At 33.7% G+C, this 25,625-nt stretch overlaps 1 protein-coding gene across 1 annotated transcript in view; it reads left to right on the top strand.

The window, feature by feature from the left end:
- The window catches only part of TRAPPC8 (trafficking protein particle complex subunit 8), an 80,147-nt gene that overhangs the window by 47,350 nt on the left and 7,172 nt on the right, over positions 1–25,625 (top strand). Inside the window, exons 14-26 of the mRNA XM_045527192.1 lie at positions 145–253; positions 2,016–2,210; positions 2,617–2,747; positions 4,869–4,943; positions 5,688–5,814; positions 7,838–7,992; positions 12,738–13,180; positions 14,800–14,947; positions 16,695–16,791; positions 18,234–18,302; positions 18,393–18,451; positions 21,278–21,451; positions 24,560–24,661. Of these exons, the coding sequence (XP_045383148.1) occupies positions 145–253; positions 2,016–2,210; positions 2,617–2,747; positions 4,869–4,943; positions 5,688–5,814; positions 7,838–7,992; positions 12,738–13,180; positions 14,800–14,947; positions 16,695–16,791; positions 18,234–18,302; positions 18,393–18,451; positions 21,278–21,451; positions 24,560–24,661 (1,884 nt within the window). The remainder of the gene's footprint in view (positions 1–144; positions 254–2,015; positions 2,211–2,616; positions 2,748–4,868; positions 4,944–5,687; positions 5,815–7,837; positions 7,993–12,737; positions 13,181–14,799; positions 14,948–16,694; positions 16,792–18,233; positions 18,303–18,392; positions 18,452–21,277; positions 21,452–24,559; positions 24,662–25,625) is intronic.

The following is a 25,625-nucleotide window of genomic DNA, read 5'->3' as shown; positions in this document are numbered from 1 at the left end:
ATTAAATAAAACTAGTAATTATGTATCTTAATATTCTTACTTAACATGTTTTTAATACCATATGTTTTTAAAAATGAGGAAGCATGAATGAAGAAAATATGGTTTTCTAAAGAACTATTTTTTTTTCTTTTATATTTCCCCCAGAATGTAAGTCAGCTCTCACCAGATGGTCCTTTACCACAGCTTCCTTTACCGTATATTAACAGTTCAGCAACACGGGTTTTCTTTGGCCATGACAGACGACCAGCAGATGGTTAGTAAAAAGTTTTATTTGGCCTAGTTACCTAATGACTTTTTTTTTAGTTTTTTTTTTAGTTTTTTTTCTTTCTCCATTTAAAAAATGATGTGTAGTTGAATATTTGAAAATAAATAACTGTATACCACTTCACCTATTGTCCTGCCATCAATACTTTAGTGTTGTTCCTTTCAGTCTTAAAAGCTTAAAATAATAAAAACAAAACTATTGTAATTGCAGCAGCTGTTCTCACATAAAAAATGCTCATGGTATTATATAATCTTGATAAACATTTTTAATGTTTTAATGTTCCAATCAATGCATATAAAATACTTTAACATTTACTTATTATATAGCTAGATTGTTTCCATCTTTTTGTTTATATAAAATAATATTGTGATGGGCATCTTTGTGAATAAAACTTTTTTATTATGGAAATTTTCAAACATAGAAGCAGAGAATGGTTACTAATGTTCTGCTATTCTTGTTATAAGGCTTTTTAAAAATCTAGGATTATCTTTTTAGGTTTGAGCCCTACAATGGCAGCACTGGACCAAAAGTATAAATATATTAAGGTTCTTGATGCATGTTAAATTGTGTAATTGTAAACATTCTTATATTTGAGTTTAATCAGTACGTTTCAGATCTGATTTAGTGTTAAAAAATATTTACCGGCTGGGCGCGGTAGCTCAGGCCTGTAATCCTAGTGGCTGAGACAGGAGGATCGTTTGAGCTCAGGAGTTCGAGACCAGCCTGAGCAAGAGTGAGACCCTGTCTCTATCAAAAAAAAACATAGAAAGAAATTAGCTGGACAACTAAAAATATACAGAAAAAATTAGCCAGGCATGGTGGCGCATGCTTGTAGTCCCAGCTGCTGGGGAGGCTGAGGCAGAAGGATGGCAGAAGCATGGCTTGAGCCCAGGAGTTTGAGGTTGCTATGAGCGAGGCTGACGCTACGGCACTCTAGCCCCGGCAACAGAGTGAGACTCTGTCTCAAAAAAAAAAATTTACCATGTTTATAGCAGCATTCTTTTTAATAACAAAAAAATGAAACAACTAAAATTCCTAATAGAGAATGAATCAATATAATCACATAATTGGTATATTCACATAATGGATTCATGCTGCAGGACATGAGTGAATTGATTGTACATGTTCTGCAACATGATGTTGAGTGTGGAAAGTCAGTTACAGTATAAATTTCAAACACACAAACCATTCTATTCATTGTTTATATATATACTTGTGGTAAAATAAAAAGTATGGGTGAAAATGTTACACTTCAGCTTTGGAATAGCTCTGGGAAGAAGTGGTGCCAGTGGGCATGAAGGAAAGTAATAAGAGTAGGGAGGGTTACAGAGAGGACATCAACTCTCTCTGTAATGTTCATTTTACAAAAAATATTTAGGGTCATAGGATAAAAGTTGACATTTGTTAAATTTTAGTATACAAATATTTTTTATATTAGTTTCCCTGCCTTTTCTGTATGTTTGAAATATTTTATATAAAAATTTTATAATGTCTTCAATCTTGGGCTAAAAAAATAAAATAAAGATTGTGGAAGCTAAGGAGAATGCATTCTTTCAGAGTCGGGAGGGAAAGAACATCAGTATTAATAAGCAAAATTCCAGGTAGGCTAGGATATTTTTCACTCTGAGAATTGAAAGTAGGCAGGAGTGAATATGTGTACATTTGGATACCTTAGATCTTTATTTAAAATAAATTTATTTGAGGACAGGTATTCATAAACATGTATTTAATTGTGACCATTTTTCTTTAGGTGAAAAGCAAGCAGCTACTCATGTTAGTCTTGATCAAGAATATGATTCTGAATCATCTCAGCAGTGGCGAGAACTTGAGGAACAGGTTGTGGCCGTGGTTAACAAAGGAATAATTCCATCCAATTTTCATCCCACGCAATACTGTTTGAACAGTTATTCAGATAACTCAAGATTTCCACTTGCAGTTGTAGAAGGTGATGTACTTGAATTTTTATTTATGTTTTTTTGCTTACTTCTTTTACTTACAGCACATTCAAGATAACTTACTGTATGCCACACGTTACTGGAGGCTGCGTATACAAAGATAAATTAACTCAATATTTACTGAGCTACATTTATAAAACCAAACAATACAGACATATGCAGTGTAATGTTCGAATATAGAATAGGAAATAACATTCTCTAGTACAGAGAAATTGGGGAAGTCCTCTAGATGAGCTAATTTTTAAACAATTCTGAATAAGTGGACATTCATAGGGTGATAAAGGATAGTCTAGGCAGCAATATAGAGCTATGAAAGCAAGTCCTGTTTAGAAAATTGAAGCTTAGGATAAGGTGTGAGGTTTATTAAAGTTATTAATTTAGGCCTGTTTTTTATAGAACCAATTACAGTGGAAGTGGCTTTTAGAAACCCTCTGAAGGTTCCACTTTTGTTGACTGATTTGTCGTTGCTTTGGAAGTTTCAACCTAAAGATTTCAGTGGAAAGGATAATGAAGAAGTTAAAGAACTAGTAAGTTATTAAAAGGTATTTGTAATCATGTTTTAGTATAACAGATGTACTAATAAAATTTCAACTTCTGTGCAGTGAGCTATACTTAACTCTTTTTTGGCTTATTTTTTCTTATTTATAATAAAAATCATGATATGTGCTTATTAAGAATTGAAAATACAGAAAAACATAAGGAATAAGAGTAAAACCATCTGTCTTCTCATTATTTAGAAATAACCATTTAAACATTTTGCTGTGTACCTTTCTAATCATTTTCATTTGTTTTTCCCTCATACTATATGTTGCTTTTTCCATTCTTTGTTGTTTTATATGCATATTGTAATGTTAAAATGTCTTAGTTTTTATATTTAGATAATATTTCATCATGTGGTTGATTCATAAGCTATTCTATCATTGATAGTTGTTTTGAAGGTTTCCATTTGTTTACTATCACATTTATTTGTGGTGAATATTTTTGTGCAAACCTTTTTATCCTTCAGATTATTTCTGTAGGAAAGATTCCTAGGCATGAAGTGAGATGATTTTAGGAATAAGTATTTTGATGCCCTGTTAGTTTCACAAAAGGTTGTACCATCCAGCTCCTCATCTGCAGCATATGAGATTGGATATCTTATCTTTGCAAATTAAGAAATGTTATTTACAGAAAAGACTTTTGATTTGCTATGTAAAAAATGCCATCTTACTATTTAATTTTCCATTTCATCACTTGTTAGTGAAGTTGAAGCTGTTATTTGTATTTCCTCTTTTGAGAATTGTCTATTCACAACCTTCATATATATTTATCTTTTTGTTTCCTTATGTAAATAAGCCCTTTATTTATAATATTTAAGGTAGTTATTTTTGAAGCAGAAGTAATCTGAATAAATGGTTTTGTTACCCAGTTGAGTATAAGAGAAAAAACTTGGACAAACACATGTTTTTACCTTCTAATTTATTATTCACCGGTATCTATTATGTAACTTTCACTTTTTTTATACTATCTTGCTAAAAGCTTTAATAATGTGTTAAGAAATTACTTTGAAACGGAGAAATACCCCAACATTTTGTTGCTGATATCTTTGGATTTTTTAAAGATTGCCTTATTTAAAGTTTTGCTTATTACATTCATTGAAGACATTTTGTAATTATTTATATTTGTTAATAGTTTGGATGATTGAGATTTCCCAGGCTCTATTCTAACTTAAATTTTGGCAACCTCTGCAATTTTTCTAATATCTTTTAGATGCCTGGAATGCAGATTAGAAGAGTATGAACTGTTAAACTTGCAAAAGGTTTTTAAAAAGATTTTTTAGCCTTTTAAGTGTATTAGTGTGTTCAATATACTAGATTTTTAAGGAGGTTTAAAGTTAAGTGAAATATTTCCATTGTATGTAATGGGGTATTTTTTTAAATAGTTATACTTTTTCCTATAAATTTCAAACTCTAGATTTCTTAATGAGCTTCTACTGGTGATGGACTAAGATGCTGAACTGAAAATTAAGGGGATGTAATTTTTATTTTTGTGTCAAATAATTAATTTCATGGGCAAATGTAAAATAATGTTTACGAGGACCAGGTTTACCTCTTGAATGAGCCAGTTAGCCCTGTGTTGCTGTAGTCTCTTATCTTACAAATGTTATTGCTTTGGAGGAAGCAGGCCTTTTTTTCTCTCTCATCCTCTTATTGTCTACCTGTCTTTTCTGCATCACACCTCGGCCACCATTACCTTTTTTATGTGTAATTGGCCAGTTTGAAAAAGAGACTAGTTGGAGCAAAAAATGGAGAAATGTGCTCTTTCTTATTGCAAGATTAAATTAAAAGACCATTTTGGCCATTATTGACTATGAGCAGCTGAAGTTTTTCTTTTGGAGTTTTATCCTCTTGGCAGCTGCATCTTTGAATAGATCACTTATTTTCCTTAGTTGAGTTCTGCTGAACAAAATGAAAAAAATACAGTGTCTACCACAGCCTGGCTGTACTCCAGGTGTAGAAATAAAATACTTTGCATAATGTTTAGCACATCGTAAGAACCTTGTAAATGCTAACTTTAATTAGTGTTGTTTCTAAATATTGGTATAGAGAAATGTCAACAATTTATTTTATTCATTAGAATGTATATTTTATAAAATAATTTATTTTTAGGTTACAGGTGAACCTGAAATGATTGGAACTGAAGTTATTTCAGAATTCTTAATTAATAGTGAAGAATCAAAAGTGGTAATTGTTTATCATTTTTCTGTCTTATGCCTTTCTAACAGTAAACTGAAAACAAATTGAAAAAGCATCTTAATTTATCATTTGTTTTATATTCTGGTTTTCTTAAGAACTAAAATTTGAAAGGTTAGGAAACCAGTATTGCTCAGGATGAAATTGGTAGGGAAAGTAGGTTTGCATTGGTCTTTGATTTGTTAATTTCCTAAAAAAACTGGTGAAAAGTTTTTGCTTTCTTTTTGAAGTCAGTGTGTGATAATTTCACATGATATTTATTTGACCAAAATATTTTGATTTTTATTAAAAGTATTGTTGGCTAGGTGCAGTGGCTCATGCCTGCAGTCGTAGCACTTTGGGAGTCTGAGATGGGAGTATTGCGTGAGGCCAGGACTTTAAGACCAGCCTGGGCAATAGTGAGACCCCTGTCTCTACAGAAAAATTTTAAAAACTTAGCTGAGCATAGTGGCACATATCTGTAGTCCCAGTTACTCAAGAGGCTGAGGCAGGAGGATCACTTGTGCCCAGGAGTTTGAGGTTATAGTGAGCTATGATGATGTCAAAGTATTGTTGAGGGTCCAGGCTTGTAATTGTTAAACGTAGAGATTTTCTTTTGAAGAAGATGCTTTTCAATAAGAAAAAGTAGCTGGTTTAGGTCATGAGTTTATATTTCTGCAGGATTACAGAATTTAGGTATTGCACTATTGAAGATACTATGAAAACATAATAAGAGTAACTTAAATATCTCCACAGGCAAGACTAAAGCTCTTTCCCCATCACATAGGGGAGCTGCATATTCTGGGAGTTGTTTATAATCTTGGCACTATTCAGGGCTCCATGACAGTAGATGGCATTGGTGCTCTTCCTGGATGTCACACAGGTAAAGCTATAGCATTGCTAAATAATTAGAAAACTAATTCTTAAATCATTCCATAGAATAAAATGAACAAAAATGAAGTCTTTTCTAAATAGGTTGGGCATTTAGTTGTATGTAAGAATGACAATTTAGATTATTTTAACCTCTGCCAAAGCATCAAAAATAAACAACTTTATTCCCTTCCAATGTATTTTCTTTTGATAATTCTTAGACTCTACCTTATGTATTTTTCCAAATTTAGTAAATTCTAATGAAATAAATTCTATTGATTGAGATATCTTCTACCAATATAAAACCATCTTATTATATTCTGTTTTTTGAATATTTCTTTTTTATAAAACATAGAACAAATTAAAGACCAGTGTTTTCACACCATTGAATATTAAACACCTTAAATTCTGTCTTCTGGCCTGTAAAAAGAGTAGGGTTTTAGTGTTAAGCTGATATTCTTGATGCCATATATAGTATGTTCTATAATTTTTTGAAGAATAAAACTATAAGACATACGTATTTAACATAATTTACTTTAAAAAAAACTCAGGGAACCCATTAAGATTTAACATTTCCTTGTAATTGTTATGTGTAGTTATTTGAATTTAAGTTGACAAGATGCTAGGGAAGGAGTTTGCTATAACCACCCCCTACTTTTAATCCTTCCTTTTAATAGATATGTCTTATTTTCTGACAGATAATCTGAATACTCCTTGACAAACATGAATTTAGCATTTACAAAAGCTGATTAATACTATTGGGAAATCTGGGACCACTTGGAATATTTATTGGTTCTTTTAACCTTTAATTTAATATTTCTGTTTGCCTGGGTATCTAGGATAATTCAGTACAAAATATAAAAAATAAACAAGTAGAATGAATCCATAAGAATTAAAAGAATTATAAAAAAAAAGTTGCACTAAATTGAGTATGATATTCTGCATTTTAGTACTGTGTTTGTATTTCTTGGTTGACAAGTACAAGACAAGGTTTATTTATAAAGAATCCTGCTAATTTATTGCATTTTTTAAGCAAGATAACTGGATATTAAGAGCTTTTTGAAGCACCTTTCTTTTGCCACTTGTGCATAACTAGGATCTTAATCTAGTACCACAAAGTTATGATTGTCGATAAAATATAGCTAGTTTCATTTAAGGTACCAAATACATGCATTAATATAATAATTTATGTTGTATGATATTAGTGGTGAGAGGCTCTAAATTAACTATTAAAATATATCCCATCTTGTAAGCAGAGTTTTCATGATGTTCTTATGTAGTTCATGATTGTGTAAAATGCTAATAGGTTTTGGGTCAAATGAAGTGTGAGAAATGCTACATTATATATCTGGTCTGGGAGCATCACAGTGACTTTCAGCACATTAAAGGCTCTGAGTAGTCCTGCAGGAAAGAGAGTTGTATACCCTAGCTTTCTTTCACACATACATGCACTGCGTGGAAGCTTTGGGGAAAAATCTCACATGAATATTAAATAAATTTAATTTTAAGAAAACTACCTATAATGTATTTTATTTTCTTTGTACAGTCTCTTGAGAAGATGTAGTTATTTATATTCCATAAATAATTCAAATTAATGTATATATTTGAATATGAGTAAAAGTGAAAAGTTAACACATTTGTTGTTTTCAGTTGTTTTTTCCTTTGAAAATAGATATCTCTTCTCATGGCCCAAATCAAATTGTTGGGCCCAAGATAGCTATTCTGTCTGGCCTTTTTGGTTAATAGGCATATGGTTAAATACAGGTTTCAAAGGACTTTCCTATTCACTGAAGTCCTTTCTGCAAAGTAAGTAAATATAAAACAAAATGGGAAACTAAGCAGCATACCACAGGTGTTAATAAACATAGAATTAAAGTATATTTAATTCTTCAATTAACCATGTTAATCAAAAATTGTCTAGAATTTTTCTAGAAATAATCTGAAACAACAATATTCATACATTCACGGGGAGTGGATGTAGTTAACATACCAAATTATTTTAGGCATTGATTTTTTTTTTTTTTTTTTAATTTCAGGAAAATATTCCTTGAGTATGTCAGTCCGAGGGAAACAGGATTTAGAAATCCAAGGTCCTCGACTGAACAACACAAAAGAAGAGAAAACGTCTATTAAATATGGTCCTGATCGACGTTTAGATCCCATAATCACTGAAGAAATGCCACTGCTGGAGGTATTTCACTGTTTAAAATTTCATGGACTTAAATTTATCTACATGGCCAGATGATATTTTGAGTAAATTAATTTTAGACTTTGAGTTGTGCTACTACATTGAATTATACTTCTAAATTATTATTAAGCTAGTGTTAAATAGATCTAATTTATAAAAGTAAGACAATCATGAAAATTGGCATTAAGTCACAGCCAGGTTATGAAATATTAATAGAAATTGGGAAAATATTTCTAAAGAACACTTTGGTTATTATTAAAATCAATGACTCTTTTTGTAATTTGTAAAAATAATATGCGAATGCATGCTTGCAAAAATTTAAGTGATATAGAAGTATGTGAATAAAAAGCAGTAGTCCCCTTGCCCTCTTCTTATCCTACCCTATTCTAATCTCATACCATATGAGTTAAAGGTCTTTTAGTTGCAAAAGATAGAAACTGATACCACGTAGCATAACCAGAGAAAGAGAAAATGTATTATTTAGTTGAAGGACAATGGAATATCTCATGGAAACTCAAGTATTATAGAACAAGTCTCAAAGAAGAGGAAGCTCCAGGGAATTTAGGAACTTTACTTTTAGGCTGTCTAAACCTCATTCCTAATTATCTGGTCCTGGAAAGTTTTTTCACTTATAAAATGAGGAGAGTTGAACCACCACATGATATCTTTGATTTTTAAATCTGTTGAACTCAATAGTCTATTAAATTTACATTCATCTTGTTTTTTATATTGCTAGTGCTGTTATTTAATTTTATTCCTTGCATGTCATAGTTTTAGAAAAATTTTATTGTTATAAATGCAGTTCTTTTTATAGAGGGTATTTTAGAGCAGAGAGCCTCTTCTGTATAATAACAACTGATGTTTGGTTGATTAAACAAAAGAAGCTTGTAAAGTGAAGAACAAAAAAATCAGTAGGTCTATACCCTAAATATTTTACTTTAATTTAAAGCATACAGGGTTGGGCGTGGTGGCTTTAATCCTAGTACTCTGGGAGGTTGAGGCAGGAGCATCTCTTGAGCTCAGGAGTTCAAGACCAGCCTGAGCAAGAGTGATACCCCATCTCTACTAAAAATAGAAAAATTAGCCGGGCATGGTGGTACATCCCTGTAGTCCCCCCTACTCAGGAAGCTGAGGCAGGAGGATCACTTGAGCCCAGGAGTTCGAGGTTACAGTGAGCTATGATGCACTGCACTCTACCCAGGGGGGACAAAGTAAGACTCTTGTCTCAAACAAAAATAAAAAAATTAATACCTACAGATATACATTGATTCACCATGGGGGTAGATTTAGAACAGAGACCTTTTCTATGAGTGTTGATAGGGGTTTCTTAATATAAGTTTCATTTTGTCTTTTCATGCCTTAAACCACATCCGCATAAGTATATGCCTAGATTTTTATCTATAGATAAAAGCTATATTTTCAGGTGTAGGTGAAAGCAGTTTACATAATACTTAATTTGTATAAAGAAGTTTGGGAACAAATAGTGAGTCTTAAAAAGGAGAATAAGGTAGGCATTTTAGAAAGCCTAAAGCCACTAATGTTCATTTCTGTAAACATCAGTCAGTATTTTCTAGTAAGAGAATGGAGAGAAGTTGGTTAATTCAACAGGGTGGTATGATGGAAGTCAGTTAAAAGACCTTCTATTATAATATATTTGAACAAACAATGGTAGACATTAATATTAGTGAAAAAATTCATATTAATGGAATATTCCTATTCCTGATATCTTATGTCATAAATATTGCATGGAATTTGAGATGTTTAAGGGAATAGAGAAAGAATTTATCCATCTACAGTGTCTGCTGAAATAATTTATAATATGTATTTAGCAAAACAAGGGTGATAGTGAAAGTTACTGAAACTCATTGAGAGAAGATAATGTGAGTCATATGTATACTATGTGTATAGCATACTGAAAGCAAACAGTGAGCTATGAGCTGTATGTACTTATTAGAAATTGTGGATTAGAAATATTTTATTCTTCAGTTCTATTGGAGAAAATGATGTTACCCTAAAACTGTTTCTTCATTTGTTTTTGTTAGGAAAATTTTAACACGTAGAGAAGCAGAGAGAAGAGCAAACCCCTTCAGTTTCCCCTGCACAGGCACTGTGTTGTATATATGTGCCATAATTTATTCACCCAGACCATTTCATTTGTGTCCAGTCATTTTCTGTTACTATATATAAAGCCACAATGAATAACCTTATGCATGTCATTTTATACTCACACATGTATATTCTAGGATAAACTAGAAGTGAGTTTGCTGGGTTCTTAGTCTTGTTTTCCATTTAAATTTGAAGCCATAACAAATATCAGCTGTTTAAAATTACTCTCAGCAACTGTGCATTTGAAATAAAGGCCAAGTGTACTTGTTCTTCTCAAAGAGTCAACATGGTATATTTAATAAAACCTGTATTACATTACATGTGATCCCTACACATAGTGATTATCACTGGTGTTGTCTTGTCTTTTTTTTGTTTTACCTTTTTTTTTTGTTTTTTAGATAGGGTCTCCCTTTGTTTCCCAGGCTGGAGTGCAATAGCATGATTATAGCTCACTGTAACTTCAAACTCCTGGCCCTAAGTGATCTTCCCACCTCGGCCTCCATAAGGGCTGGGTTTACAGGCCTGAATTACCATGCCTGGCCTAATACGTGTAATATTTCTATCCTTTTCTTGTTTAAAATCTTAACATTCTAATGAAACGTGTAGATAATTTTCAATTTTTGTTTTATAAATAATGTTTTGAGCGTTCATGTATGTAAGTCTTTGGCACTTTTTTTCCTTATGGATTGTAACAGAGTAAAATGTTTGAAAATTTTCAGGCTAAATTTCTTTCCAGAAAATGTACACATTTACATCTCTTGCTTCTAGTTCATTTTGTACCATCCCCACGTTAAGGCAGTTGGATTTCTCTTCTAAGCCTCCATAAATTTTGCCTCAGAAAAGATTTCTCTTGTTTTGAAAGTAGAGAGATTAAAGCCTCCATTGAAGGAGTAAGTGAACTCCAGTTGTGCTAAAGGACTCTTCCCCATTACCCCATTCCTAAATCATGACTCAAACAAAACCCCTCACTTGTGCTTGGGAAAAGCTTGAAGACAGAAATAACATGGAGTGGAAAGAGGAGAGACAGCCTAGGGATGAGTGCCCCGTTTTACTACCAGCTGTATATATGACTATGGCAGTCTTAACATCTGTAAAACGATGTCATTGAACTAGACAATCTGATAGTTCTCTCCCACTTTCAAAAAATGTTTATGAATCACCTTGTAGAAGCCCTCTGTGATCACCTCAGTCAGAATTAAATTCTCCCTCTACTTATCTCCAGTGGTAACTTATTGTCCACATGCCTTGTGGCAGTGAGGGGAAATTTCTCCTTTACTCCGGAAGGTTTGTTGAAAGATTAGTTTATAATTAAGGCAGATTAATAAGAGAAGGAGGTTTATTTACCATGTGCACAGGGAGAATTACAGAGTGATTACCCTATCACTGGTCTTTTCCTTATTCTATCAGACCTCTCATCTTACCAGTGCTGTAGCTTTCTTGATGGTATGCGGGTGTCTCTGTGTATATTAGTGTGTCTTTACGTACTAAACACTTCATATCACTTGTTACTAATACAGATGTTTTGGATGTAGCATCTCAAAATTAATATTCCTCCACAAGTTTTAGCTTATTTGAGTAGGCTTATTTGACAAGAGTCAGTATCTTCAATATAACGCTATGCCTAGTTTATTTTTTTGTCGTCTTAAATCTGTGTTTTGGATTTCTATTAATACGCTAATCCCTTGTTTTCTCATATTCATTTTTAAAGCTTCTGATGTCCCCATATTTTATCTGATTCCTTAAGAATGTGGCCATGAGGAAGTCCAACTCACATTTAGATTCAAAAATACAGATATTTTTACTATAGTTTCATAAACCTTCTGCAACCATCAGCTGTAACTTTATTAGAACATTTTCCTCATATTGTTATGTTTATATTCCTCCTTCCTTAGATGTCAGTGTAGTCATGGCATTTATACTTAAGGATCTTTTAAATGTAAATAATGTACTGTATGTTTTCATTAGCCGAAATTTCTACCTTTTTAATACAGGTCCACATCCCTTATCTGAAATCTGAGGCCAGATGTGTGTTGGAAGTCAGTTTTAAACAAAATTTTTTTAGGAATGTGTATGAAGTATTATGTAATTCCTGTTGGTTTGTGTCAGCACCTGGTAATCAAACACATTAATATCTTCTGAATGAACTGTATGAATATAGCACACTAAATGGAAAAGGCTATAAAATGCCTCCATTATTCATGTTAGGTTTTGCCCTCACATGAGTTACTAAAAGCCTGAGGTTGTTTGGAGCTTTTTAGATTTTAAAATTATGCACATTAACAATGATAATGGTTATAAGACTGATAATTCATATAGCCATGTTAAATTATATGTAACTTTTCTTGGTCATAATCTACAAAGTTATAAAAGTTTTGACATGTTATTCCTCTTGTTATTGATAGTTTACCTTTAATTTTTAACCCCAGAATCTCCTACTGAGTGGCAGAGTCACACTGGTCTCTGTCTTGTCATATTTTCCAAATGGAGTTGTTAATTGTGACATACTCAAGAAGGTAGCAAAGAGAATTAATGAAATAATTATAAAACTTTAGTAAAGAAATACAGCATCTTAAAGTGTTACTCATTAGAGGTTCAGAATTTTTTAACAGATAATATAATAATATTTTTTCCCTCCAATGCAGGTGTTCTTTATACATTTTCCTACAGGGCTCCTCTGTGGAGAAATCCGAAAAGCATATGTAGAATTTGTCAATGTCAGCAAATGTCCTCTTACTGGATTGAAGGTTGTTTCTAAACGTCCAGAGTTCTTTACTTTCGGTGGCAATACTGCTGTTCTAACACCACTAAGTCCCTCAGCTTCTGAGAACTGTAGTGCTTACAAGACTGTTGTGACAGATTCTACCTCTGTGTGTACAGCACTCATATCATCAGCTTCTTCTGTAGACTTTGGCATTGGCATAGGAAGTCAACCAGAGGTGATTCCTGTTCCCCTTCCTGACACTGTTCTTCTGCCTGGAGCTTCAGTGCAGCTACCAATGTGGTTACGTGGGCCAGACGAAGAAGGTGTCCACGAAATTAACTTTTTGTTTTACTATGAAAGTGTCAAAAAGCAGCCTAAAATACGGTGGGTATTATCAAAACCTTTTTGATTTAACCTCTGTTTAATATATGTGTAACATTCAGATAAACATTTTGACATTTGCTAGTATATATCATTAAGAAAGTACCCCTTTCCAGATTATGCATGATATTTATATCTGAGGTTGTCCCGAATAGAACTTTAAGGTCTAGGTAGCCAAAAGTGGAAAAAATTTAACTACACATTTTTTTAGTTGCTTCTGTATATAAACTTCATGATTCTTTGATACAACTAAGTACTATGGCCAAAGTTATCACAAATTGAAATTAACAGGTACCACTTATTAAAACAGGGTATCATTTTTACATGAAGACAACCTGCCTACTATCATCCCAGTCATCCTTTTTTAAGAACATTTTTTTTTTTATTTTACCTTCTCTTTTCCCTGGCATCTTTCCTTGCCCCCAAGAATATATGCAAAAAATTCATATATTTGCAGAATAGATGATTTAGGTTGGTGTTATAATAGGTGATCACTGAAGAAATCAAACCTAACTGGCTCATACCAGGATCTGTGACCCATATATTGCACAGCAGAATATTTTATTTGTAGTAGCTCCATTGTCATTTTTCTAAAATTAACTAGGAATAATTGTGCTACATTTATTTTACTTACTGGAATATTTAAAATATCTTGTAAAACTGTGAGGACAAAATGAGATATTTGTTAGTATGGCTACCTTTTAGGTCCTCAGTAAATGTTAATTCTCCTTAAAAGGATGATAGGGAGAGTCCAAGGCAATCAGGGAAGGCTTTGTGGAGTGTGATAGTGGTGAAATGAATTTCCAAGAGGGTAAAGATTTCAGGATTTGGAACTAATATCTGCCTCTTGGGCTCATTAGAATTCCAAAAGGAGGCCGGGTACAATGGCTCATACTTGTAATCCTGGCACTTTGGGAGGCCGAGGCTTGAGGCCAGGAGTTTCAGACCAGCCTGAACAAGAGCAAGATCCTGTCTCTATAAAAAATAGGTAAATTAGCCAGGTAAATTAGCCTGGCACAAGCCTGCCTGTAGTCCCAGGTACTCGGGAGGCTGAGGCAGGAAGATCGATTGAGCCCAGGAATTTGAGGTTGCAGTGAGCTATGATGATGCCACTGCACCACTCTAGCCCAGGAGACAGAGCAAGACCCTGTCTCAAAAAAAAAGAAGAAGAAGAAGACAAAGAAGTAAAGGCAAAGAAATCTTTGAAATCCAAAACTATATGGGAAGAGCTTTGAATGACAGGTTGAAGTTTGAATTTTTTTTCTAGGCTTCAGTTTTGGGATAAAGTTTAAATTTTGTTTGATAGTCATTCAGGAACTTCAAAACCACTATCAGAAAAGAGGCATAATTGGAACTTTACTATATGAAAATTATTTGTATATGTTATATAGATGAATTTGATGAGTAGAGAAAAAGTTTAGTCAGCGAGACTTATAATTCCCTTCTAAATTGAGGAGAAATAATTGAATTGAAGTTAGGCTAACTACATTAATTTTACTTAATATATTTTTTGGTTTTTGGTCCCGAGAGTGATCAGTTTTTAAAATCTTTATTTGGAAACAGAGAATCATAACATAGGGAGAAGCTCTTAGATTAAATTTGCTTTTTTTTTGCTTCTTCAGTCACAGAATATTAAGACACACTGCAGTTATTTGTACCAGCCGGTCTTTGAATGCACGAGCCACTGTCTGCAGAAGTAATTCTATTGAAGATGAAGAAGGCAGAGGAGGCAATATGCTAGTCTTTGTGGATGTGGAAAATACCAATACTGTAAGTTGGTTTAAAATTGAATTTTGTTTTTAATTACATTTGAAGCGTGTCTTTTGTTTTAAGTAATGGGTTGTTTTTCCCTCCACAAAACAGCATAAGTTAAGAATTTTAGGAATGTTCTTAATCCTCCTTTAGCTTTGTAATCGTGTCCCTCAGTCTCTCCAAATAAAAGGATCTGCTGATATTAATATGTTAGACATTTATGTGATATATAGTCCTGTATACCAGTAATTCAATTTAAAAGAGATCTCATAAAGTGGTTTCTAGAAGTCTCACCATTGAAAATAATCTATTGATGTAATTAAATTTAAGAGGTTCTGTTAGGATCTCACATTCAGTATCAACTTGGTAACCCCTCACTTAGACATTTCTGATAATACTATTTTCTTTATATAAGGAATTTCCAAAATATTGCCATTTCTGGGTTTTTTTTGGTTTTGTTTTTTTTTTTTTTTTTTGAGACAAGAGTCTCACTCTATTGCCCGGGCTAGAGTGCCATGGCATCAGCCTAACTCACAGCGATCTCAAATGCCTGGGCTCAAGCAATCCTACTGCCTCAGTCTCCCGAGTAGTTGGGACTACAGGCATGCGCCACCATGCCCGGCTAATTTTTTTCTATATATTTTTAGTTGTCCAGCTAATTTCCTTCTATTTTTAGTAGAGACGGGGTCTCGCTCTTGCTCAGGCTGGTCTTGAGCTCCTGAGCTCAAACGATCCTCCCACCTCGGCCTCACAGAGTTCTAGGATTATAGGCGTGAGCCACCGCGCCCAGCCTGCCATTTCTGTTTTTTACTCCAATATAAAAATGAATATTCTTGAAGAAGGTAATGTGATTTCATGGTTAAAATAGGACCTTAGTCTCAAAATGACTCAGATACTTAATTGAAATGTTACTTATTAATCCACTTTTAACTTGTAGGATATTTAGGGTTAATGTGCCGATACTTTGGTGATCTTTTAAAAGAAAATTTTAATGATATCAAGTTTTTTTATTTCAAAATATTAAGGGGGTACAAATGTTTTTGTTACATGGATACCTTTTATAACACTTAAATCGAGCCTTTCAGTATGCCCATCACCCGAATAGTGTTCATTGTACCTGATAGGTAGGGTTTTACCCCTCCACCCGTTCTCTCCTCCCCTCTTCTTGATTTCCAGTGTCCTTTATTTACATCTCTTGTGCCTGTGTATGCCTATAGATTAGCTCCCATAATTTCAAATTTTAAATTAGCACTTATTCAGGAGAATAAAAAAGTAAGTTATATGCTATTTAAATAACTTCGTGGGCATTGACCATATATTGGGATTCTAGTTTGTGAGTTTTTTTGTTGCTTGTTTTTTGCCTTAATGGGAATGAGATATCTCAGAAAGACGAGAAGAAACAAAAGGAAAATGCCATAGTTTTGATTAAAAATTGACAATAAGTAATTTTTGATCTATAACTCATTGTGATAGAATTTAATAACTGAATGCCTTTTAGTATTTTAAAATTTACTACTGGCTGTGCATTATAGTCAAAAATACTTGTTGGGAAAAATGTTGACTTCTCTGTTTAAGAATGTTTAGAAAGGGGTTTAAGTAACTTAAACTTTTTGAAATGTATTATTGTTACTTTATGTCAAAATAAAAATTTGTCTTATGTTAATTTACATTGACTTTCATAGTAGTATCTCAATTTTGTTCTCATTGAAGTATTCTAATTTACTGTTTCTAATTTCTGAAAGACTGTCATATCTTTTTTTGACAGAGTGAAGCGGGTGTTAAGGAATTCCATATAGTACAAGTATCAAGTAGTAGCAAACACTGGAAGTTACAGAAATCTGTAAATCTCTCTGAAAACAAAGGTTCGTGCCTTTTCCCTTCATTATAAATTCTGATGTCTTCATTGCTTGATTTTCTTAAGAATAGTGCCAGAATATAAAATTATTATTTCCTTTCTTAGAATTGACTTTTTAAGCATTAAATTGTGCTTTCATTAGTTCACGATTATATATCAAACTACCTGTTGTGATCCAGCTGAATTTCGCATTGTTTTGTTCCCTTCCACATCTTTTCTACTTGTATTTTTTTTCTTTTTCATTTGTAAAATCAGTGCCTGAGTACATGATTACTGTCAAATTCAAACAGTACAGAAATATACAGACTAGAATATAGAAATATCTCTTTGTTTCTTTCACCACTGGTTGGTGGATTTTCTGTGTATCCATACCTATATACTAACTGGCTTTCCTGTAAATTTTCATGTTTATGTAACATTCAAATAAAAGAATATGTGCACTTGTGATACATATTGAGAAATTATTTTCCTGAATATTTCTATCAATTTATTATGCTGCCAGTAATATGACAGTGCCTAGTGGTTGTGATACTGGGATGCAGCCAGCAAAAGTATACTCTCTGGAAAATAATTGTGCAACATATTTCAAAACACCTAAAAAATGTTTATAGCCTGAGCAAGAGCGAGACCCCATTATCTACAAAAAGTAGAAAAATTAGCTGGGTATGCTAGCACATGCCTGTAGTCACAGCTACTTGGGAAGCTGAGGCAGGAGGATAGCTTGAGCCTGGGAGTTTGAGGTTGCAGTGTGCTATGATGATGCCACTGTATTCTGTCCTGGGTGACAGAGTGAGACCTTTTCTCAAAAGAAAAAAAAAAAGTTTAAACTCTTACCTTCACATTAATCTTTATTTTGGGAATTTATGCAAAGGAATTAATTTGAAATATGGAAAATCCACATATTCAGAGAAGCTTTTTGCAAGCTTATGTTTAGTAAGGAAAAATTCAATGTAGCTTTAATGTAAATTATGCCACAACTCCGGTAGACTTTTTTGTGGTCCAGAAAACATACTTTAAGTAGCATTTTAAAAGTGCCTCCAATATTGGGAAAATGTACCATAGCAGAGTATGTCTATGTAATAATACTGTTATAAATCATACATAGGAAAAAGTACTGGAAGGAAATGAAGAAATGATAGAGTGGTGGGATTGTGGGCTCCCCAGCCTTCAAGTTCTGATCTTTCAAACTTTCTGTTTATCTGAAATGTCATATATGTGAATACATACATATGCACATATAGATATGTATTTTGAGAAAGTTGAATTTTTTCTTTTTAAGAGGTTAGTGAAGAGTCACAAAATTAAGATGAATGCAAAGATGTTTTTAATTAAACATTATTTATAATTCTGAATTCTTTTACAGTTTGACTAAGGAAATCTAAATAATGAATTAGGTTTTATCATGTCATCACTGAGAAACATTTTTGAAATTTTCCCTTTTCTTTTTAGATGCCAAACTTGCCAGTAGGGAGAAGGGAAAGTTTTGCTTCAAAGCAGTAAGATGTAAGGAAAAAGAAGGTAACCTCATTTTACTTTCATACTTGATTAAATGGTCATTTTGTATTTTATGTCAATGATATGATTAGTTTGTTTTCCCCTGTTTTTTAGCTGCTACACAGTCCTCAGAAAAATACACCTTTGCAGATATCATCTTTGGAAATGAACAGGTATGCAAGTAAGCACAGTAGTGCTTGATTTTAAAAGTCATAGTTCTTGAATTTGTGGCTATTTTGGCAAAAGTCTTACTTCAGTAATCCCCAAGCTCCTTGGAGGATGAACATCTCAAGTTTGTTAGATTTTGCCACCTGCCTTCACTACTGCAAACAAACCAAAAATGTTTACGGACTATGCCATTTTAATTAGTTATTTAAAATTACCTTTCTTGGCCGGGCGCGGTGGCTCACGCCTGTAATCCTAGCTCTGGGAGGCCGAGGCGGGTGGATCGCTCGAGGTCAGGAGTTCGAGACCAGCCTGAGCAAGAGTGAGACCCCGTCTCTACTAAAAATAGAAAGAAATTATCTGGCCAACTAAAAATATATATACAAAAAAATTAGCCGGGCATGGTGGCTCATGCCTGTAGTCCCAGCTACTCGGGAGGCTGAGGCAGTAGGATCGCTTAAGCCCAGGAGTCTGAGGTTTCTGTGAGCTAGGCTGATGCCACGGCACTCACTCTAGCCCGGGCAACAAAGTGAGACTCTGTCTCAAGAAAAAAATAAAAAAATAAAAAATAAAATTACCTTTCTTTTGAGAATATCACATGAAATAAATATAGTCCTTGGGATTACAAAAAAAGCATGATTCTATGAGGGAAACCTCTTAGGGAAAGTCGTCACAGTGGAACATATTGATGATAACCTCCTGGATTTTGGCATATCATATTATGGTTCTGAGACCCAAATAATAAGCTAGATACATAATTTTAATTTTAAAGGTATTGTCTAGGGCGGTGATAACCTAGTCTTAATTAATAAGAATCACCTAGAACAGTGGTTTCTAAACTTTCAAAAAATGTACATACATGTCACTGGTGATCTTGTTAAAATGCAAATTCTGATTGAATAGGACTAGGGTGGAACTGGAGGTTCTAAAATGTTATAAGCTCCTAGGTGAGGCTGAGGTTATTAGTCTGCAGACCATAATTTTGAATATCAAGGAACTAGAGGATTTTGTAAAAATACAGACTTTACCTCTCCACTCCTCAAGCTCTGGGTGTAGTTTGGGAATATGCATTTTAAACTAGTTCTGCAGATAATCTGAATCTAAAGAGGTGATCTGGGGCCGGGCGCGGTGGCTCACGCCTGTAATCCTAGCTCTGGGAGGCCGAGGCGGGTGGATCGCTCGAGGTCAGGAGTTCGAGACCAGCCTGAGCAAGAGTGAGACCCCGTCTCTACTAAAAATAGAAAGAAATTATCTGGCCAACTAAAAATATATATACAAAAAAATTAGCCGGGCATGGTGGCTCATGCCTGTAGTCCCAGCTACTAGGGAGGCTGAGGCAGTAGGATCGCTTAAGCCCAGGAGTCTGAGGTTGCTGTGAGCTAGGCTGATGCCACGGCACTCACTCTAGCCCGGGCAACAAAGTGACACTCTGTCTCAAAAAAAAAAAAAAAAAAAAAAAAAAAGAGGTGATCTGGGGACCTACTTTGAAAAATACTGAACATAGGGTGTAAAATTTCATGTAATTGTGTGCTTTTAGTGAGATGATTTCTTTTTTCTTTTCTTTTCTTTTTCTTTTTTTAAGACTGAGTCTCGCTATGTTGCCCAGGCTGGATTCAAACTCCTGGGCTTAAGAGATCCTCCTGCCTCGGCCTCCCGAGTAGCTGAGATTACAGGCGTGCACTACTTGCCTGGCTGGATGATTTCTTCTTTATACTCTTCTCCTTGATAATTCCAAACATTTTCGTACTTCTCTTATCATTTGCTTTTATCTGACTCATTCTTTGTGACTATCTTTTTACCATTCGAGTAAACAGTTATTTAGGAATATCTCGGGGCTCCAAAAGCCCACTAATTCCAAAACATGCATTACTTTTAGAGGTGAACTATGCTTCCTGAATGGATGAATTTAGTTTTCAAGATTCAGTGTTGTTTTTTTTTTTTCATTTCTTTTAAAAAATTTAAAATCTTAGAAACACCAGCAGGACCCCTAAATTACATTAATGTTGTAATTTTTATTGTATTTTATTGTTGAATAATTTTGTATAAGAGCACCGAAGAAGGCAGAAACAAAGACATTTTCCATCTGTGAATCTGGTTGAGTAAATAGAACTTACCAAGCACTACAGATTAATGAAAAAAACTATGGGGATGTTTTACTAGAAAAAGTTTGCTCAGAATGGGAAAATATATATATTTATTAATATTTAATATTTATTTAATAACTTGAAGCTTAACATTTACATAATAGTATATAGCCTTTAGTGCAGGAAACCATAAATGTGGAGCTTTTACTATGAAGCATAATATTCCATTAAGAGAAATCCTATAGTTCTTAGTCCATTTAAAATTTTTTTGTTACGCTCCCTCCCTCAAGTATAAAAGCCAAGTTAATAATGCCAGTAATTCCATTTGCATTGTTTCATTGAATATTGCCAAGTGTTCTAAATATTTGAATGAGAAATGCTTCTGTTATTTTAATAGTAAAATATTTCAACATTTTATTTTTTATTTGTTTTCTTTGAGATACCTATTCATCCTCCCTGGGTACTTGGAAGGTCAAAGTAATGTCATAGGAGTATAGATTAATTATTTTTGGGGTGACAGCTTTAAGAATTGGGGTAATTTATATGAAATCTTTTAGATGCCCAAGTGGCCTCGTATATAACTGCATTTATAAGAAATTACTGAATAAGTCTTTTGGGTATATATAATTTATAGAAATGTAAATTTTGGCAGGATATAGTTAATTGGAACTATAAATGAGTGATACAAAATAAGTTTTAACAGAACATAATTAAAAACATTTATGTAGACAAGTGATTTTCTTTTAACAGATAATAAGTTCAGCAAGCCCATGTGCAGACTTCTTTTATCGAAGTTTATCTTCTGAGTTGAAAAAACCACAAGCTCAGTTGTCTGTACATGCAGAAAAACAGTCAATAGAAGATGCTGTGAGATTGATTCAAAAGTGCAGTGAGGTGGATTTGAATATCATCATATTATGGAAGGTATGTATCACTAAATTATTTCAGTTAGTGTTACAGATATTTTATTCTTAAGCTGAAGAGCAAATGTATATTACTGTTTACTTTTTTTTGCTTAACTTTTCCAGTTTTGATATAGAGGTTGTTTTATAACTTTTTAAAAACTCTTCCATGATGAGGTTGTTTTTTTGTTTTTTTGCCTAGTAGAAGAATTCAAATTAGATAAGTTTCTTTTGTGTGTAACTCTTATTTGTATGTGTTAATGAGAATATTGTGGACATAGTAAGGTCCGTGAAAGGTGGTATTAAACTATTATGGGCATTTCCAAATACTCTAAAGAAGGAGTAGTAGCACCATGAAGCTCTAGGTGCCCATTACTCAGGCTCCAACAGCCATTAATCTCTGGTTATTCATATTTTTATATAATCCATTTACCTTTCCTCCCTTTGTTTTCTTTTAAATTTTTATCTTCATTTTTTTGCCTTAGTATTTTTTAAATGACATATTTCATCTATAAATGCTTCCGTGTGAGCTTCCAGCAGATGAGGACTTTTTTGTTTAATAAAATCCCACGGTGTTATGTCTCCCAACCAAATTAATAATAATTCTTTAATGATTATCTAATTGTTGGTCTGTGTTCAGCTTTTCCAGATTATTTAAACACACTGTTTTACCTTGTTTTTAAAAATCAAATCCAAATAAAGTTTATACGTGACAGACCAGAATGAGATGGTTTAGGCATTAGTCTTCCCTAAAGTTAACTGAACTATGTAATACAGAGTATTCTTATTATTTACAGTACAGTCTTTTGTATCATATGCATGTATTACCTATTTTTTAAAAAGTATATTCACTTGAACTACGTGACAAGGTTTTGATTTTGTGAGTTTTAGATGAAATTGTGCTTTAAGTAAATTGATACATTTGTTAATTATAGAAGGTGTTTTATGTTAAAAAGATCAGTTATACATTATTAGCTTGAAATCAAATGCTCTTAAAGCTTAGAATCAAGAGGATCGTATTTTCAGGCTCAACAGCATTGCCTGTTAATATAAACCACCATCCATTAAATAAGTGTAAAATATACCCTTGGCATTTGTGCCTGTCACTCCTCAGGTTCATGCACTGTGACAATCCAAAATATTCTGAGACAAGATTATGAGTAAAGTATCCTGCATTCTATACTCATAATGTTAAGTACACAGTAACCTTTGTTAAAGGGAAAATTGCTACCTTTTAAAAAATGGTTTGAACAAAAGCCCACTACTAGTATCATTAAACGTACAAAGAGGAAAACTATCTAAGATTGTGGTGCTTCTTGGCTGGAAAATGGAAGTTTAAGTAGATTAAAGAATGAGATATTAAGTTTGGTGGTGTCTAGTACCATGATAAATTTATAATTTACTTAAAAGGGAAAAATGACCAGTAGATTTTCTTCAGTGAGAGTTAATGATCCATTGAATTAAAGAAAACTTGAAAAGTAATTTAAGTTGTAAAGTAGAAGCACAAGAAGCATCAGACTCTTAGGAATAAAATATGATTCAGGAGAAAACTAAGAGCTTGTACAACATTTTTGTGAAAAAATAGTTGAGAAAGGAGCATAGTACAACTCCTAACCAATCTTAACCAAAAATAAAGTTTGTATTTTTATAACCTAAGCTTTATTGCCTGAGCCCAGGAGTTTGAAATTATAGCAACATGTAATTGCGCCACTGTCCTCAAGCCTGGGTGACATAGCGAGACTTCGTCTATAAAAAGTAAATAAATAAGCAAATCTAAGCCTTTGTGCAGGGAGGAGGATGCCTCATAGAATTACCCATGGCTATGGGTGACTGTTGCTCAATCCCATGGGATCGTCGGAAAAGACATCTGACATGTCTCAGGACCTCATCTGTCAGCTCTCATCCTGTCTTGATTAAAGATCAATCCATCAGGTGTTTAACTCAACCTCCTTTTCTGGGTTCTGCAAATACGGATGCTGAGCAGGTCCTCTACTGTCCTATGCCTTAGTGCAGCACTGCTCAAAGTGTGATCCATGGATGGAAAAATGTCACTGGTCCATGATAAGTACAGAAATTGAGCCGGGCGCGGTGGCTCACGCCTGTAATCCTAGCCCTCTGAGAGGCCGAGGCGGGTGGATCGCTCGAGGTCAGGAATTCGAGACTAGCCTGAGCGAGACCCCTTCTCTACTAAAAATAGAAATAAAAATTATCTGGACAACTAAAAATATATATAGAAAAAAATTAGCCAGGCATGGTGGCGCATGCCTGTAGTCCCAGCTACTCGGGAGGCTGAGGCAGTAGGATCGCTTAAGGCCAGGAGTTTGAGGTTGCTGTGTGCTAGGCTGATGCCACGGCACTCACTCTAGCCCAGGCAACAGAGTGAGACTCTGTCTCAAAAAAAAAAAAAAAGAAAGAAAGAAATTGAAAGTAAGGATTTAGAAACTTTTATCGCACTTTAACTGAGTAATTTTATGTCTTTTGAATCTAATAATAAAAATATTGGACATGTCAAAAAAATTAAGCCTTTTATATGCATAATGTTATAATAACAGTAAATCAGAGCCATTTATAGTTTATATTTTTTCTAGGACAGAAGCAATTCAAGAGAAAGAAGAGTTATTGTAAAGTGAAACAAGTGTTTCAATATAGATGAAATCAGCTTACTGTATTGGAAGAAAAAGCCTTTTTAAAAGCATATGTATTTATATTTAAGGTCTCCAAGGACATAACATTTCCACTTTCAGGATTATGATTGTACTCACTGATTTTGCTCTGCTATGTGATAAATCCTAGGGAATTTCAGAAGCAAAAATTTTGTTTGTATATTGGTGGTTCAGTAAAGAGAAAAGCTTGTATTATGGCACAGTTGTTTTGAAGTATTTTCTTAAGAATTAGAGAAAATTGGAAAAGATTTCAAGGTATGTCTCAAATATGCAGGCAAACCCCATTTTTTTTGGACAGATACTTTATTGATTGAATGAATTAATAAAAACAAATGCTGTCATGGCCAGGAGTGTTGATAATTGATAGATATTTGCCATAATAGTTCTATCTTCCATCAAATATTAGGTTGGTTGCTTTTGAGGTTACTGCCAAACAGGGTAACATTTTTGTGTTTTGTATTTTTTAGGCATATGTTGTGGAAGACAGTAAACAGCTTATTTTGGAAGGTCAGCATCATGTTATTCTTCGCACTATAGGAAAAGAAGCCTTTTCATATCCTCAGAAACAGGTAATAACATAGTTTGCTTTGGAGCTTTCTTGTGAACTTGTGGGGTTTTTTTGTTTGATTTTGTGTTTTTGAAGGGGGCTGGTTTGTTCATGCTTTTATATTGGTGTTTGGGTCAGGGGTTGGTGACAAAAGACTGATCAGAATTAGAAATAGACATAAATTGGCCGGGCTCAGTGGCTCATGCCTGTAATCCTAACACTCTGGGAGGCTGAGGCGGGGTGGATCGTCTGAGCTCAGGAGTTCGAGACCAGCCTGAGCAAGAGCGAGACCCTGTCTCTACTAAAAATAGAAAGACATTAGCTGCACAACTAAAAATATATATATAGAAAAAATGAGCTGGGCATGGTGGCGCATGCCTGTAGTCCCAGCTACTTGGGAGGCTGAGGCAGGAGGATTGCTTGAGCCCAGAAGTTTGAGGTTGCTGTGAGTTGGGCTGATGCCACGGCACTCTAGCCTGGGCAACAGAGTGAGACTCTGTCTCAAAAAAAAAAAAAAAAAAAGAAAGAAAGAAAAAGACATAAATTGATTTTAAAATTCATTAGCACCTTTAGAAGAGTATTAAGATGCATTTATGATCTTGGAGTTTCCTAAGATATATTCTGCATTTAATCTAGAATTCAGAGTTGTGAAAAGAATTGATTTGATTGAGAGCAAGGAATCCATATCACTGTATTTTTCTATTTGTTATAACAGGACATCATTGCAGAACTCCAGGAGCCATATCATAGAATGCCAAAGATGGCTCTGGAGTTGTGCAGCAGCTGCTAATAGTATTTAATATGCTTTCTTATTTTTCCTAAAATACTATTTAATCTTACCAAAAAATTATGATAGCATATATCAATAAAATTTAAGCAAAATTTAGTCCAATAATTCAAACAGTGACCCTGTATTGTGTTTATAACAGTTATCACTTTCAGGAAGTTTAACATTGATAGAATACTCTTATATACAGTCCATATTC

This window comes from Lemur catta, chromosome 16 (assembly GCF_020740605.2).
Source record: "Lemur catta isolate mLemCat1 chromosome 16, mLemCat1.pri, whole genome shotgun sequence".
Lineage (NCBI taxonomy): Eukaryota > Metazoa > Chordata > Mammalia > Primates > Lemuridae > Lemur > Lemur catta.
The sequence above is the reverse complement of the archived record's forward strand: the minus strand, read 5'-3'. Positions and strand labels throughout refer to the sequence as shown.